We start from the raw sequence: 19,457 nt of genomic DNA, 5'->3' as shown, positions 1-19,457 counted from the left end.
CCAAAATGACCACTCTGAAGTCCAACCCCATTTATGTTTGGAAGTTCAGATGCTTATTTAAAACTTGCTCTCATTTTATCCATATATAATATTTTATAATAGAATTTTAGAAGATAGTAATAGGTCACGTATTTCTTTGCTCACATTTCTGACCCAGCCATTAAACAAAGAGCTTTAAATATGATTCTCTCATTAAATCCTATGGGATAGACACTATTACTGTTCTCATCTTATAGTTGAAGACACCAAAAATACAGGGTGAATAGTAGGTGGTGAAGCCAGAACTTGAACACAGGCAGTCTTATTTCAGAGTATTGCAAGTATTAAATGAGTTCATATATATAAACATTTACAATGCCTAGCATATAATATGGCAATCAATGAATGTTTGATGTTCTTATTCATAAGTATGCTGACTGTGCATCATTACTGGCATACTAAAATTACCAAGCTTTCAACCCTTACAGATCAACACATTGTTAGGTTGATCAACTCATTCTAGTTGTCCACACCAAATAATCTTACCTTATAATTTCTTACGTAGTTATTATTAACAATTTTCAAGCATATGTCAGTTATGCTAATAGAACAAAGTAAGTGAAAAGGCAAAAATGAATGAAATCTGGTAAAAGTTTGGAATTTTTTTCAGGGACCAGCAATCCTCACTAAAATTCCCACAACTGATATACATTGAAGGAGACTGGGACAGAAAGTCTGTACCTTTGACTTTTAAACTGTAATTGAAAAAGAATGATAATCGTGAGGCAGATGACCTAGAATCAATAGCAAAATAAATGCATATATACACACATAAATAAAACTGATTTACAGTGTCTTCACAGTTTTAGCATATATGCATATATATATATTCTATCTGAGTTGCCTTGAGATTATACATTTATAGAATTCAAGTACTTAAAGAAAAAAGTCCTAAAATTAAACATTTACTTACCAATAAAGATAAGGTTTATCCTTGTCAACATTAATGTTATTTAATGGATCCATACGAAACCAAGTGTTTAACGTGAAGCCATTCTGATAAGGCCACTTTGCAATAGGAGGCAAGGCAATTGCCTACAAGGCAATGAGAAAGGTACAAAAGTATCAGTTAAAGAAATGTGATAGTAGCTAACGTCAAATACGGCTTTTGCAGATTAAATAACAATCAAAGTATAAATATCAGAAAATCACAAACAAATCCATAAAATAAAAGCTAGTATTTTATTAAAACAATCTAACTATACCTAAATAGTATTTGTTGATTATAGAAGCATTCAATTTTCAAATACTCAGTGAATTAGATTTTATCTCTAGGTTACATAGCGGGTTTCAGACTATACTCCAAGAAGTCCCCATCTAGTTTCATCAGTATACAATCTCTTACATATAAGCCTCCCAATTTCAGTTTTCTATGGTTTTCAGTAGTAACCCATTTGGTTAAAGGAGATTGAATATTTAAAGCCAAAAATGACCGAGCTAGAAAATGTTAACGGAATCAATATTGAAGACATGCAAGCATTAAGAGATAATGTTTATAATGCTAACAACATTGAAACCAAGAAAGGCAAAGCATGACATTTATTACTCAGAAACTTAACCACTGATATTTATAAACAAAAAGGATTCAGATCCATTCAAAAGCAGAAAAGGAAAAATATAGCACTCCCTTGAAAATAGCAATCAAATAAAATGTAGCCATTCTAAGGAATAAATGAGAAAGTAGCTGATTATTTCACCTGACTTCAAGAAACATCTGAATGGATTTATTTATTTTCCTAGGCTTTATCCAAATTCTACATAAAAGATAATTACCCATTATGATTTTAAAATTAACCTGTTCCCCAAACAGATCTTCATATTGCTGATAATGGCCTTTCTCAAATAAAACACGGCCCTTCTATGTCAAAAATCTTCTGCATTCAGAATAAAATTTAAATTTTTTCAGGTTATACAAGACTTCCCACATGCTATGGCTCCAACAAACCCTTTTGATTGTATCCTCCTCTACTACCCAAACCCACATTCCAAAGTACATCTAAATATACCAGCTATTCCACTTCTTTTACAGTTCCTCTTTCTATACATCATGTTGCTTCTATCCAAATTATTCTTCCTTCCAACAAAATCTCAATTATTCTTTAATGGCAGACTAATATGTTCCTCATCTGTGAAGCTTTCCTGGACTTCAACCTAGCGTGATTTCTCTTTTCAACTGTGTTCCCATAGTTATGAGTACCTAAATCTACAATGTCATTTATAACTCTTATTGTAACAAGCTGTATCTGCATGTCCAGCCATCAGAGTTCTTCAAGAGTAAGGAATGTAGTATACTCCAAGTATAATGACTGAAGATATAGAAAATACTCTGTAGGTGGCCAATAAATAATCTCAAAGTAGTCAAAGATTTCTAAGTACTTGTTGTTAAAAAAAATATATACATACACACATACACATGTGTGCGCGCGCGCGCACACACACACACACACACAATTTCAAATGAAGAGTTAAACCCTATAGTAACCTTTCAGATTTTAGTATTTAAGCCACTAGTTCAGGCAGTTTTATTATCATACAATATAAATAACATTTTATTGTCAAACAATATGTAACTTTTCTTGACTCTTTAAAACAGGGAATATTTTACCTTGATCTAACAGATGAACTTACATTCCAAATATATAATGAACTCTTAGGATAATAAGATAAACAACCAAAATTTTTACATGAACAGAAGATCTGAACAGAACATCACAAATGAAGATATAAGAATGGCCACATGAAAAATGCTCATCATGATCAGTCATGAATGAAATGCAAAATTAAAACTATGATGAGGCACCATTACAGTAGATTCCCCTCTTATCTGTGGTTTCATGGTTTCAGTTACCCACGGTCAACCACAGTCCAAAAACAGGTGAGTACAGTACAGTAAGATATTTTGAAAGAGAGACAATGAGGGAGGAGAAGGAGGGAGAGACAACACTCACAAAAGTTTTACTATAATATATTGCTATAATTGTTATGTTTTATTATTAGTTATTGTTGTTAATCTCTTTCTGTACCCAGTTTGCAAATTAATCTTTATCACAGGTATGTATATAGAGGAAAAAAACATAGTATATATTATATACATGGTTCAGTACCATCCACAGTTTCAGGTATCTACTGAGCCAGTCTTAGAACATATATCCCCCATGGATAAGGCGGGACTACTATACACAACCATTTAAATCCCTCAAATTTAAAAGACTGAAAATGTCCAGGATGCAGATCAAGTGGGACTCTCATACACAGCTTATGAAAATGTACAATGTTCTAATACAGAAAACAAGTAGACAGTTTCTCATGAAAGTAAACAGGCAGTTACCATAAAACCCATCAATCTCACTCAGGTATTTAATAGAAATATAAGAAAACATATGTCCATAGAAAGACCTGTGCTCAAATGTTCACAGCAGTTTTATTTATAACAGCCAAAAACCAGAAACTCAAAAGTCCATCAACTAGTGAATGGATAGGATGGATAAACTGTGGTATATCCATAAAATGCAATACTACTCAAAAACAAACAAAAAAAAAGACAAGAGAATAAAACAGCAATTAAAACTACAACATAGAAAATTTCAAAAGCATCATGGTAAGTGAAAGAAGCCTGATACAAAACACAATATACCAGGCCGGGTGCAGGGGCTCACACCTGTGATCCCAGCACTTTCGTGGGCCTAGGCGGGCAAACAGCAGGTCAGGAGTTTGACAGCAGCCTGGCCAACATGGTAAAACCCCGTCTCTACTAAAAATACAAAAATTAGCTGGGCACAGTGGCGGGTGTGTATAATACCATCTACTCGGGAGGCTAAGGCAGGAGAATTGCTTGAACCGGGGAGGCAGAGGTTGCAGTGAGCTGCGATCACACCACTGAACTCCAGCCTGGGTGACAGCAAGACTCCGTCAAAAAAAAAAAAAAAGACTATACTGTATGATTTTATTTATATGACAATCTAGAAAAGGCTAAACTATAGGAACACAAAGTAAATCAGAGGTAGTAAGGAGTGAGGATGGGTAGGGGGGAATGTCTTCCAACAGGCACAAGGGAATTTGGGGAAGTGATGGAATTGTTGAAATCATTATATAGTAGTGGTTGTAGGACTTCCAAACTCATCAAATTGTACTTTCTAAACTGGTAAATTTTATTATATGTAAATTAAACCTTACTAAAGTTGACCTAAAAATAAATAAAAATCAGCACATGTATTTAAAACTTACCGCAGCACTACAACCAGGGAAATTGAAAAAAGTATCAGGACCGTGTCTCTGTGGCATCTGATTAAGAACTGATAATAATTTTACTGCATGTCTTGGCTGGGGAAACAATAAAAGAAATAAATATCACTGTACAAATTTAACAACAATACTTAATATACCACGTTAGCCACTGGACTGTTTTTTAACTAGAGAGAAAATTAATTTTAAATCATTTATAAAACATTTACTAAATCATTTAAGAGGAAAGCAATTTCCATTATAAATTCAAGTATATAGCTCTCTAGAGACAAACTTTTGAACATTAAGTATTAATGAACTAATACTGAATACCTTTCCCTCTGACCACAGCTTACCCAGATTCCACTTTCTCCTCGAAGCATGCTGAACAAAAGCTTCAACTCCTTGACAGTGATGCTGTAGCTGGCAAGAACCCCCAACATATCAACTAGAAGATCTTCAAAGGAAAATAAAGTTATTCTGAACTCTAGTCATGAGCTGCCATCTGTCAAGGTAATATACTTTTTGAAAGATAAAAGTTGTCATTGTCATCTCTCTATATATATATGTATCTAATACAGCTAAATGTTCTCATGAATAGCCATCCCAATTAACAATTTTTAACTCATTAAATAACCAAAATAATTTATTTCAATTATATGATTTTCCCCCATTAAATCACCAATGCAATTAAGCTCTCTTAGCAGAAATGTAAAATAGATTTTATATATTCCCAGAACACATACACACACACACCACAACACAGCCTGCTGTGTGCAGGGAAAGGTAGGTAAAAATATGAAAATATACAAAGATGTAAAATTGTAAATTGGTTATTGTCAAATGAAAAAGTAACAGCTGACTATATTGTCTTTCAGAATTGTCCATTCTTAATATATTCTTGGTATATTCCTTGGCCCACTAGCAATTTTTACCACTTACTCCAGGTGAGACATTATTCCAAGTGGTTTACATATACTAACCTCACAAATCCTCATACCAAGCCTATGAGGTAAGTACCATTTTTATCCCCTTGTAAAATGAGTAAATTGTGGCACAGATAATTTATTCACATTGCTCAAGAACACAGACCTAGTAAGTGGTAGAATCAGGATTCAAACCCAGACAGTATAGTTTCAGAACCCTCACTCTTACACACTAGTCTGTAAGTACATTACTAATGGTATCCATCATGCTAGTGTGAGTGTATATGTGCATATAACAGACCAGCACACCTAATAATGAGAAAAATTACACATTTAATCTCTTGTCTCTGATTGCTTTCTCTACATATTGTGATTAATACTTCTTCTGCCATTGTTCTTTGCAAGAAATTGAACATCTAAACTTTTATACTTCATTTCCCCAATTTCTAAAGCACTTAAGAATGAAACATACTACAAAGGTTATTACAAAGCAATACACATATATATTCTAAAAGCTTATAATCAATTAATAAAAAGGTTAGGTTAGGGTAAGCTGAAATACTTAGTACTGATATATAATGTGTATTATTCAATATCATATCACAGATTAATAACTGGAATTTGAGACTTTAAAAAATATTTGTCATTTGTATATTTCAAAATTGAAACTTAGTATGCTTATTTTCATCAATAATTAATCAATTCATAAATAATTTTATTTAACACACAATAAGCAAGTAATCTCTACAATAAAAGTGTGACAGTGGATATGCTACTTTCAGAGTAATATTTTAACGAAATAAAACATGTCATCACTTAAGCAACAAAAATGTATGAAAATATTAGTATATATAGGTCAAAAAGCATGTTTCTATAAAAAATTCAAGTACTGTAAAAACCCTAAGCTAATATGAAGTATTTTTGTCTTAGTCCATTTAATGTTTCTATAATATGAAGTATTTGTAAGCAATTAGCTGCAATGGCAACCTTTACAGAAGATTTCTTAAAGGTTTACATAAAATACTTTAAAAAAACTTTTTAAAATATTTGCAACATCTAAATTTTTTTTCAAGTTATACAAGTCTTTATCTTATCTCCCATGTATGTCACAAAAAGTAATCTATTAACTTTGTATTTAATTAGAAATTTTAAAAAATTCCTTGCATATTATATATGTAACACAACGAAGCAGCTCAGTTTAATTCTATTACAGAAGATATTTTCTGGAGAACAAGATTAAAAACAATCAGAAATTATTTTTAAAAGAGAAAAAATAGTAATTACTTATATATTGTATATGTAACACAACCAAGCAGCTCAGTTTAATTCTATTATAGAAGGTCTTCTTTTCTGGAGAACAAGATTGAAAGTAATCAGAAATGATTTTTTTTAAAAGAAAAAATACTAACACCATGAAATTTTCTCATCAATTTGCTATACATATTTAATTTAGCCACTTCTAGTGACACTTATACTATATTATTAAATAAAAAGGACCCCATTGAACTTAACATACTACAATACATTCAGATATGAATGTTAGTAGTGTTTTGGTGGCTGCCGGTTCTTCCTTAGTATAATATTCAAAGTTTAATTTCTCTATTAAAAAGCAAGACAGAGGTATTTTTCTGACACTTATTCCCTTTTTTCATATCCTTCCAACATCAAGCTCTTTTGAAGGGAAATGCTAGAAATTACAAAAAGTGAAAGTTTTGTGTTATTAATATTATTACTGAGAAAAAGATAAGAGAATTAAGGAGCTTTATATAATAGCAATGTCAAGATATGAACTTCTACGGTACTGTCACTGTTACGTTTCAGTGCTGATGAATTATGTACCAGTAAATTACTATATGTGTAATTTTGGCTCATTCTCTAAACTGCACTCCATAGAGTAGCAGCCAGTTTACAAAAGAAAAAAAAAAAAAAGAGCTTAAGCTCAGATATAAGAATTGAAAGATCATGTGATGTCGTACAAAACATGTGTACACATAAGTCTATATTAATACATTCCTATTAAGTAACTCTAGAATTTATAGTAATGCTACTATTAATATATCTTTATTAAAAAGGTATTTTAAGAAACAGATGTCTAAATCTCATTTTTCATCAAGCTAGCCATCAGTACCCCATACAGGGACTGCTAAACCATTCTAAAAAAAGATATATGCCACCCTGAAGGTAATTAGATATGATTTTTAATATATTTTCTCAGAAAATCAAATTTTTTGAAATATTTAAATTAAAAGCATTCTTTTTGCAATTTTGCATTCTTTTTTAACCCATTTTTCATTCCATTCTTTCTTGTTTAATGTTTTGTTCCATAAATTTTAAAAATAATTAAATGCATAAGCCAAAATGTTAAAGAGTATTCTCTGGTATCTGAACTACTTTCCCGGATCAGGAATGATACTGTGGAGGGTAATATCAGCACTTGTGTAATTACGAAAATGCTTTTATGTCAGAAGATACTTAGGCTGAAAATTCATGGCTTACAAAAAATAAACATTTCAAACTTTAAACTTATTTTCTGGAATGATACTTGCTCTGGAATAATACTCAAAACACTTTTCTGAAATGCATCCAGCCACACAGGAGAATGAGTGTGCAAGGTAGTAAAGGGTTGGTGGTGAAAAAATTATAGATTTCAAAGTTACTGTTTGAAATAACCCAAACAAGCAAAACATTAGTATTTTTATCTTGAAATTCTTGGTGAATTTTATGTTCTAGCCCATAATCTATTAGTTTATTTTAATACAAGTTTCTTCCAAAATGGACATGTCCAAAAGATACAACATGCTTATCTAAGACTTCTAGTACCTCCTGTCATAGTTGCATTTATGCCAGATTGAGGGGCACAGAACTAGGAGAATTTGGTAAAATGCTCATTATACAGAACTGTAATACCTATTGTGGTATTTTAATTATGTAAAAGCTTAATGAAATACTACACAAAAAGATACTGTTTATTTTTCTGATAGATTTCATAGCACTCCATGGTACTGAGATTTTCTAAAATTTAGAAAACAACATCAGTAATTATGTTTGTCTACTACAGTAATTATGTTTTTCTTCTTCCACTCTTCACGTTTTCCATTAATATAAAAAGTAAAATTTCCATACATTTCCATTTATTTTAAATCAAAGTAGTGTCAACAAGTCTACATTACCTATGGAATATAAAGGGAAGTATGTGAAACTTTATAAACATTTAAGTTATACTTTCCTGTCAGACAACCCCATACCTGCTATCATGTCATCTACTGCACTCATTTTCAGCAATACTTGTTCAATTAGCCCAACTTCTGTGCTAGTCTGTAAATTCCGAACACTTTTTCGTAGAATGGCTGTAAACATGCTCCATATTTCTGCTTGACATGTTACATCACAGTGCTCCAAAAGCTCTGTCATGCATGTTATACTCTCAGCATCCTGGATAATAAAGTTCATCTCCAAGTCAAATTCTCCACCAACCAGCTGAAAGTAAACAGAAAGAAACAATGGTGTTAACATGGGAGGCTACTGATAACAGTAGAATGAAATAACAAGAATTCAAAACTACTACTCTAAAAAATTTCCTGGCTTCTGGTATAAAATTAATTTTGATCAAAAGTATAAGAGCTACAGGTAAGTGAAAGGTGTTGTAAGCATTGAAACTAGGGAACAGAAATCTAATTTCCACATAAATGGAAAAGACTGCTTTCAAATCTAGTAAAATAGAGCAAACTACAGCATGTGATTCCTGGGTGGGATTCAGGAAAAATTCCTAAAAAGAGGGTTTGGCCTTTAAAAGTGATAATCAACAGAAAATATAGAATTTACTAATGATAAATTTTAAGACATGAAATTCATTTTCTTTTTTGGTATTACTAGTCTTACAGATAAGGAGATGTAACTGGGGCATAAACTCCATATATAGAAGATGAAGAAATATGAAACTGATACAACTTATAATAAATACTGAAATAATGGAATGAATGTTAAAAAATAAGTTGAACAGAAATATGCAAGGTCTTGTAAAACTTTTTTTTAAAGCACAAATGTGAATTGGGTAAAAGAAAGCTGATTTAACAGCAACACATTTGACTTCAGCATTATGGCAAGTGAGTCCAAAGTCATACTGCCCCTCCTATTTGGTATTTTAAGTACAGTAGCAGACAAATACACATAGAATAAAATGACATAATAATACTCTTTTACTCTCTGCTGATGGAATCCCATAGGAACTATTATATTCAGTTATAAGCATCATTCTTAAAAAAGAACACTGTCAAACTGGATATCCTTTTGGTCTAAAGAATAAGATTTAGGAATAAAATAATAATCATATACAACGCCTCACAAATTTGAAGTCATTGATTCCTTCGTTCATTCAATAAATAATTTATTGAAGTCTAGAAGTTACTGTTCTGGGAACTAGAATATATGAATGTCCAAGATAAAAACCATGCACTAAAAGTGGTAAATTCTAGGAACAAAGATGTATATGTATGTATGCATACACTACTTTATTCCAAAAAACACTGAAGGTGGCTAAAAGTTATATAAAGCACGAAGGAAGACATAAAATATGAGTAGATGAGAAAAGAGGAAGCAAAGGAAAAACAAGATTAGGAACAGACAGGGAGTAGAATTAGGATCAAGAAGTAGAATTAATTTCCTGTCACTGAAAGGTATTCACAAATACTGACAGATGACCACAGAATATGAGGTAAACAGGATAAATAGTAATAATACCACCACCTAACCTTACATGGCATTTAGTACTGTTTTAAATGTTTTACATCTATTATGATACTATTATTATCTTCATTTTACAGATAAGGAATCATAGGCACAGAGTTATAAGTACGTTGAAGAATGTTACAAAATGGGTAAGAGACACAGGATCCAAACACAAGAAGTCTGTCTTCATGCAAGTTCATACAAACATTACAATCTCATTTAAGAATATTTTTTAGGAGGGAGGTGAGGTAAAATGGCAGAACAGAAAACTCCACAGATTGTCCCCCTACCCCTACCACAAGCACACTAAGTTAACCAACAACTACACAGAAAAAAGCACCTTCATAAGAGCTAAAAATCAGGTGACTACTCACAGTACCTGGTTTTAACCTCATGTCACTGAAAGAGACACTGAAAAGATAGAAAAACAGTTCTGAGTCTCTGACACCACCCCTCCCTGACCCCAGCAGCATGGCTTGGTGCCAGGAGCATCTCTGAGTGCTGGTGAAGGGAGAACAGAGCAATTGTGAGGCACTGAATCCAGTGCCATCTTGTTATAGCAAAAAGAAAATCTGACCAAACTAAGCTGATGTCCACCCACAAGAAGGCATCTCAACCAGCCCTAGCCAGAGGGGAATCACTGATACCAGCGGTAAAAACTTGAGTGCCCACAAACCTCAGTACCAAAGGCCAGAGTACTCTTGGTGTCTAAGTAAAAACTTGAAAGGCAGTCTAGGCCATAAGGACTGCACCTCATAGGTGAGTCCTAGTGCTGAACTAGGCCCAAACACAGTGGACTAAAGTAGCATGGTACACACTGAGATACCAGCTGGGGCAGCTAAGGGAATGCTGGCATCACCCCTCCCCCAACCCCAGATTGAACAGCTTGTGGATACAAAAGAAACCCCTTCCTCTCACTTGAGAAGAGGAGAGGGAAGAGTGGGGAGAAGTTTGTCTTGCATCTTGTTTACCAGTTCTGCCACAGAAGAATAGGGCACCTTGAGGTCATGAGGCCCTTGTTCTGAGCTCTAGCTCTGGGACGACAGTTCTAGATATGCCCTAGGCCAGAAGGAAACCCACTGCCTTGAAGGAAAGGATCCAGTCCTGGTAGCATTCATCATCTGCTAACTGAAGAGACCTTGGGTCCTGAATAACCAGCAGTGATACCACAGTACTATGTTGAGGGCCTTGGTGAGTTTCTGAGACCTGTTGGCTTCAGGTGAGACTATGCACATTACCAGCGGTGGTGGCTATGGGGCAAAACTCCTTCCGCTTGATAAAAACAGAAGGAAGAGTAAAGGGCACTTTGTCTTGCATCTTAGGTACCAACACCACCACAGTAGGGTAGAGCACCAAGTGGGCTCTTGGGGTCCCCAATTCTAGGACTTGACTCTTGGACAGCATTTCTAGACCTGCCCTGGGCCAAAGGGGAGCTCACTGACCTGACGGGTGAGTCCAAGCCAGACAGCATTCACCACAAGCTGATATAAGAGCCCTTGGTCCGTAAGGGAATGTCGGTGGTACTTTGGCAGTACTCCTCATGGCCAGGAATGGCGGTGGCTACGGGGTGAGGTTTCTCAGCCTTTGGAAAGGGGAAAGTGGAAAAGCGGAAAAGGGGAAGGACTGTGTCTTGTGGTTTGAGTGCCAGCTCAGCCGCAATACAACAGAATGCCAGGTAGATTTCTAAGGTTTTTGACTCTAGTCCCTGACTCCTATATGGTATCTCTGGACCCGCTGGTGGCCAGGGGGACTTTGTCACCCTGAAGAGAAGGACACAGGCCCAGCTGGCTTTGCTACTTGCTAACTGTAGAGCCCTAGGGCCTTGAGTGAACACAGCTATAGCCGAGGAGTGATTAAGGCAGGCCTTGGGCAAGACCCAGCACTGTGCTTGCTTCAGGTGTGACCCAGCACCTCACGGTGGTGGTGGCGGTCATAGGAGTGCTTGTGTCACACCACCCCCAGCTTTAGGTGTCTCAGAACAGAAAGAAAAAGAGACTCTGTGTGCTTGGGAGAAAGTAAGGGAAGAGAACAAGAGACTCTGCCTGGTAATCTAGAGAATTACCCCAGATCTTGCCCAAGGCCATCAAGGTGGTACCTCTACAAGTCTGCAAGAACTGCAGTGTCACTGGAAAGCCTTCCCAAGAAGGATGGCTACAAATAAGCTCAGGCAATGAAGAGTACAATAAATACCTAACTCTTCAATGCCCAGGCACCGAGGAACATCGACTAGCATGAACACCATCCAGAAAAACATTACCTCACCAAATGAACTAAATAAGGCACCAAGAATCAATCCTGGAAAAACAAAGATATGTGACCTTTCACACAGAGAATTCAAAACAGCTGTGTTGAGGAAACTCAAAGAAATTCAAGATAACACAGAGAAGGGATTCAGAATTCTATCAGATAAATTTAACAAAGATATTTAAATAATTTTTAAAAATCAAGCACAAATTCTGCAACTCAGAAATGCAATTGGCATACTTAAGAATGCATCAAGTCCTTTAAGAGCTGACTGGATCAAGCAGAGGAAAGAATTAATGAGCTTGAAGAAAGGCTATTTTAAAACACACAGAGGAGAAAAAAGAGTAAAAATCAATGACATGTGCCTACACAATCTACAGAATAGCCTCAAAAGGGCAAATCTAAGAGGTATTGGCCTTAAAAAGGAGGCAGAGAAACAGATAGGGATAGAAAGTTTGAGTAAACCTTCAAATAACAGAGAACTACCCAAACCTAGAGAAAATATCCAAGTACAAGAAGGTTATAGAATACCAAGCAGATTTAACCCAAAGAAGACTACCTCAAGACGTTTAATAATCAAACGCCCAAAGGTCAAGAATAAAGTAAGAATCCTAAAAGCTGCAAGAGAAAAGAAACAAGAACATACAAAGGAGCTCCAATACATCAGGCAGCAGACTTTTCAGTGAAAACCTTATATGCCAGAAGACAGTGACATGGCATATTTAAATTGCTGAGGGAAAAAACCTTTTACCCTAGAATAGTATATCCAGTGAAAACATCCTTTGACTATGAAGAGGAAATAAAGACTTTCCCAAACAAATAAAAGCTAAGGTATTTCATCAACACCCGACCTGTCCTACAAGAAATGCTAAAGGGGGGTACTTCAATCAGAAAGAAAAGGGCATTAATGAGCAATAAATGATCACCTGAAAATACAAAACTTACTGGTAATATAAATACACAGAAAAACACAGAATATTATAACATTGTTACTGTGGTTTGCAAACTACTCTTATCCTAACTAGAAAGACTAAACGATGAACCAAACAAAAATAATAACTAAAACAACTTTTCAAGACATAGGCAGTATAATAAGACATAAACAGAAACAACAAAGGCAAGTTTTTACTAGTTTCCTTTTTGCTTGTTTGTTTGCTTATGCAAATAGTGTTATGTTATCAGGTTAAAATAATGAGTGATAAGATAGTATTTGCAAGGCTCATGGTAACCTCAAACCAAAAAATATACAATGGACACACAAAAAATAAAAATCAAGAAACTAAACCACCAGAGAAAATCATCTTCACTAGAGGAAGACAGAAATGCAAGAAAGAAGACCACAAAACAACCAGAAAACCAAAAACAAAACGGCAAAAGGATGTCCTTACTTAATAGTTAACATTGAATGTAAATAGACTAAACTCTCCAATCAGAAGACACAGATTAACTAAATGGATGAAAAAAGAAGACCTATGGTCGGTAGCCTAAAAGAAACACACTTCACCTATAAAGACACACAAAGACTGAAAATAAACAGATGGAAAAAGATATTCCATGCCAAAGAAAACCAAAAAAAAAGCAGAAGTCACTGTACTTATATCAGACAAAAGAGATTTCAAGACAAAAACTACAAAAAGAAATAAAGAAGGTCACTATATAAAGATAAGGGTGTCAATAAGCAAGAGGATATAACAATTTCAATATATACGTATCCAACACTGGAGCACCCAGATATATAAAGGTAATATTATTACAGCTAAAGACAGATATAGGCTCCAATATCATAATATCTGGAGACTTCAAAACCTCACTTTCAGCATTGGACACATCTTCCAGAAAGAAAATAAACAAAGAAGCATCAGAATTAATCTGCACTACAGACCAAATTGAGCTAATAGATATTTACAGAACATTTCATCCAGCAGTTTCAGAATACACATTCTTTTCCTCAGCACATGGATCAACTGAAAAGACAGACCATATGTTAAGTCACAAAACAAATCTTGAGACATTCCAAAAAAATGAAATAATATAAAGCATCTTCTCTGACAACAACGGAATAAAACTAGAAATACCAAGAGAAATTTTGGAAACTATACAAATACATGGAAATTAAACAATATGCTCCTGAATGACAAGTGGGTCAATGAAGAAATTAAGAAGGAAATTGAAAATTTTCTTGGCCGGGCGCGGTGGCTCAAGCCTGTAATCCCAGCACTTTGGGAGGCCGAGACGGGCGGATCACGAGGTCAGGAGATCGAGACCATCCTGGCTAACACGGTGAAACCCCGTCTCTACTAAAAAATACAAAAAACTAGCCGGGCGAGGCGGCGGGCGCCTGTAGTCCCAGCTACTCGGGAGGCTGAGGCAGGAGAATGGCGTGAACCCGGGAGGCGGAGCTTGCAGTGAGCTGAGATCCGGCCACTGCACTCCAGCCTGGGCGACAGAGTGAGACTCCGTCTCAAAAAAAAAAAAAAAAAAAAAAAGAAAATTTTCTTGAAACATAATAATAGAAATACAACATACCAAAACCTATGGGATACAGTAAAAGCAGTACTAAGAGGGATGTGTAAAGTGCCAATATCAAAAAAGAGGCAAAATATCAAATAGACAATGAAATGCTGCATCTTAAAGAACTAAATGATCAAGAGCACACCAAATCCAAAATTAGTAGAAGAAAAGAAATAATTAAGATCAGAGCACAAATAAATAAAATTGAAATGAAGAAAACAATACAAAAGATCAATGAAACAAAAAGTTTACTTTTTGGAAAGCTAAACAAAATTGACAAATCTTTAGCCAGACTAAGAGAGAGGATCCAAATAAATAAAATCAGAAATAAAAAAAGAGACATTACAACTGATACTACAAAAATTCAAAGGATCATTAGCGGCTACTGAGAGCAACAGATTAATTGGAAAACCTAGAAGAAATGGATGAATTGCTACACACATACAACTACCAAGATTGAACCAGGAAGAAACCCAAAACCCGAACAGACTAATAACAAGTTACAAGACTGAAGCTGTAATAAAAGTCTCCCAGTAAAGAAAAGCCCAGGAAATGATAGCTTCACTGCTGAATTCTAACCAAATATTTAAAGAACTAATATTAATCCTACTCAAACTATTCTGAAAAATAGAGAAGGGCATACTTCCAAATAGAGGAGGAAAGAATACTTCCAAACTCATTCTACAAGGCCAGTATTACCCTGATATCAAAAGCAGTCACAGACACATCAAAAAAAGAAAGGAAGAAAGGAAGAAAGAAAGAAAAGAAAAGAAAACAAAACAAAACAAAACTACAGTCCAATACCTCTGATGAATATTGATGCAAAAATCCTCAACAAAAACCTGGCAAACCAAATTCAACAATACATTAGAAAGATAATTCATCATGATCAAGTGGGATTTATCCCTGGGATGCAAGGATGGTTCAACATATACAAATCAATCAATCTGATACATTGATTTGTATATCTGATTGATATACAAATCAATCAATCTGATTCATTCAACAGAATGAAGAAAAACCACAAGACCATTTCAATTGATGCTAAAGAAGTATTTGATAAGATTCAACATCCCTTCATGATAAAAACTCTCAAAAAACTAAGGACAGAGGGAACATACCTCAACATAACAAAAAGCATATACTACAAACCCACAGCTAGTATCATACTGAATGGGGAAAAACTGAAAGCCTTTTCTCTAAGATCTGAAACACAATAAGGATACCCACTGTTACCACTGTTATTCAACATAGTCCTGGAAGTCCCAGTTAGCATAATTATACAAGAGAAAGCTAGAAAAGGTATCCAAATGGGAAAGGAAGAAGTCAAATTATCCTTGTTTGCAGATGATATAATCTTATACCTGAAAAAACCTAAAGATTTCACAAGAAAACTATTAGAATAATAAACAAATTCAGTAAAGTTACAGGATACAAAATCAACATACAAAAATCAATAGCACTCCTATATGCCAACAGTGAACAGTGTGAAAAAGAAATTTAAAAAGTAATCCCATTTACAACAGCCACACATAAAATTAAATACCTAGGAGTTAAATGTACTCCAAGAAGTGAAAGATATCTATAATGAAAACTATAAAACACTGATGAAATAAATTGAAGAGGACACCCAAAAATAGAAAAATATTCCATGTTCATGAATTGAAAGAATCGATACTGTTAAAATATCCACACTATCCAAAGCAATCTATAGATTCAATGCAATCCCTATCAAAATACCAATGACGTCCTTCAGAGAAATAGATAAAACAATGCTCAAATTTATATGCAATCACAAAAGACCTAGAATAGCCAAAGCTACCCTAAGCAAAAAGAACAAAACTGGAGAAATCACATTACCTGACTTCAAATTATATTACAGAGCTATAGTAACCAAAACAGCATGGTACTGGCATAAAAACAGACACAGAGACCAATGTAACAGAATAGAGAACTCAGAAACAAATCTGCATGCCTACAGTGAACTCATTTTTCACAAAGGTCCTAGAACATACACTAGGGAAAAGACAATCTCTTCAATAAATGATGCTGAGAAAACTGGATATCTGTATGCAGAAGAATGAAACTAAACCCCTATCTCTCATGATATACAAAAATCAAATCAAACTGGATTAAAGACTTAAATCTCAGACCTTAAACCATGAAACTACTATAAAAACACATTGAGGAAAATTTCCAGGACACTGGTCTGAGCAAAAATTTCTCCAGCAATACCCCACAACCACAGGTAACCAAAGCAAACATGAACAAATGGAATCACATCAATTTAAAAAACTTCTGTGCAGCAAAGGAAACAATCAAAAAAGTGAAGAGACAACTGAGAGAATGGGAGAAAATATTTACAAACTACCCATCTGACAACAAATTAATAACCAGAATACATATGGAGCTCAAGCAGCTCTATAGGAAAATATCTAATAATCCGAACAAAACATGAGCAAAAGATTTAAATAGCAATTTCTCAAAAGAAGATATACAAATGGCAAATGGGCATATGAAAGATGCTCAATATCACTGATCATCAGGGAAATTCAAATAAAAACTACAATGAGATATCATCTCACCCCAGTTAAAAATGTCTTATATTCAAAAGACAGGCATAATAAACACTGGCAAAAAATGTGAAGAAAAGGGAACACTTGTACACTATGAGTGGGAATGTAAATTAGTAAAACCACTGTGGATAACAGTTTGGACATTCCTCAAAAAACTAAAAATTGAGCTACCATAGGATCCAGCAATCCTACTGCTGAGCACACACCCAAAAGAAAGGAAATCAGAATATCGAAGAGATATCTGCACTCCTATGTTTGTTGCAGCACTGTTTACAATGGCTAAGATTTGGAAGCAATCTAAGTGTCTAACAACAAATGAACGGATGAAGAAAATGTAGTACACATACACAATGGAGGACTATTCAGCCATAAAAAAGAATGAGATCCCATCATTTGCAACAACAAGGATGGAGGTGGAGATTATTTTGTTAAATGAAATAAGCCAGGCACAGAAAGACAAACATGGCATGCTCTCACTTATTTGTCAGATCTAAAACTCAACTCAAGGACACAGAGAGTAGAAGGATGGATATCAGAGGTGGGAAAGCGTAGTGGGTAAGTGGGGTTGGTTAATGGGTACCAAAAATATAGTTAGAAAGAATCAATAACATCTACTATTTTATAGCATAACAAGTGACTATAGTCAATAATAACTGTACATTTCAAAATAACATAAAGAGTATAATTGGATTGTTAGCAACTCAATGGATAAAAGCATGAGTGGATGGATACCCCATTCTTCATGACATGTTTATTTCACATTGCATGTATAAAACCATCTCACGTACCCCGTAAATACAGATAAACCTACCAGAATGTTTTAAATTTATTTAAAAAAAGAATATCTTTAAAGTCTTCTAAGATTAACAATTTTTGGAAACATTTGTCTCAAATTTTGAAATATTACATTATGCATACGTTTTTCAGTATAACAGAGACAAAAGGTATAAGCAACTAGCCCCTCTGAAATTCTGCCCTTTGACTGACCTAGATATTCTCTCTAGTTAAAGGCTAGTTTCACTTTTCATACAAAACAACTTCAACTCCTTCTACTATTTCAGGTTTACTAATGAAAATAGCTACAATAGTGATTAAGAGATTGGCTCTGAATTCAAACTTTCTGGATTCAGATTCTAACTCTACCACTCACTAGCTGTGTGTCTTTAATGATGGCATTTCTTTCCTTTTTCTTTTTTAAGAGATAAGATCTCACTATGTTAAACAGGCTAGTCTCAAACTCCTTGCCTCAAGTGATCATCTCATCTCTGTCTCCCAAAGTGCTGGGATTACAAGTGTGAGTCACAACACTCGGCCTATGAAACCATTTCTCTAAGCCGCAGCTACTTCATCTACAAAAGGCGAATATAAGTTCCTGTCTAAAAGACACCAAAAGCAATAGCAACAAAAGCAAAAGTTGACAGGTGAGATCTAATTAAACTTAAGAACTTCTGCATAGCAAAAGAAACTATCAATGGAGTAAAGAGACAACCTAAAGAATATGAGAAAATATTTTCAAACTATGCATCTGACAAAGGTCTAATATCCAGAATCTATAAGGAACTTAAATTTACAAGAGAAAAACAACCCCAATAAAAAGTGGGCAAAGGACATGAACAGACACTTTTCAAAAGAAGACATAACTGTGGCCAACAAGCTTATGAATAAAAAGCTCAATAAAACTGATCATTAGAGAAATGCAAGTCAAAACCACAATGAGATACCATCTCATACCAGTCAGAATGGTTATTATTAAAAAGTCAAAAATAACAGGTGCTGGTGAAGTTGCAAAGAAAAGGGAACACTTACATGCTGTTGGTGGGAGTGTAAATTAGTTCTACCATTGTGGAAAGCAGTATGGCAATTCCTCAAACAGCTAAACGCAAAACTACTTTTCGACCCAGCAATCCCATTACTGGGTATATATCCAGAGGAATACAAATTATTTTACCATGTAAACACATGCATGTAAATGTTCACTGCAGCACTATTCACAATAGTAATGGCACGGAATCAACCTAAATGCTCATCAATGACAGATTGGATAAAGAAAATGTGATACATATACAAGATGGAATACTGTGCAGCCATAAAAAGGAATCATACCATGTCTCTTGTGGGGATATGGATGGAGCTGGAGGCTAATTATCCTTAGCAAACTAATGCAGGAACAGAAAACCAAATACCGCACGTTCTCACTTGTAAGTGGGAGCTAAAT

At 34.6% G+C, this 19,457-nt stretch overlaps 1 protein-coding gene across 11 annotated transcripts in view; it reads right to left on the bottom strand.

The window, feature by feature from the left end:
• Nucleotides 1-19,457, bottom strand: part of NBEA (neurobeachin) — a 739,922-nt gene that overhangs the window by 631,142 nt on the left and 89,323 nt on the right. For all 11 annotated transcript variants that reach the window (XM_031655705.1, XM_031655707.1, XM_031655708.1 and 8 more), the window contains exons 2-5: nt 8,432-8,663; nt 4,617-4,717; nt 4,264-4,359; nt 953-1,074 (exon numbers count right to left, since the gene is read on the bottom strand). In XM_031655705.1, coding sequence (XP_031511565.1) covers nt 953-1,074; nt 4,264-4,359; nt 4,617-4,717; nt 8,432-8,663 — 551 coding nt within the window. The remainder of the gene's footprint in view (nt 1-952; nt 1,075-4,263; nt 4,360-4,616; nt 4,718-8,431; nt 8,664-19,457) is intronic.

The sequence above is a fragment of the Papio anubis genome, chromosome 15 (assembly GCF_008728515.1).
Source record: "Papio anubis isolate 15944 chromosome 15, Panubis1.0, whole genome shotgun sequence".
NCBI lineage: Eukaryota > Metazoa > Chordata > Mammalia > Primates > Cercopithecidae > Papio > Papio anubis.
This window is presented reverse-complemented; position numbering and strand designations above follow the sequence as displayed.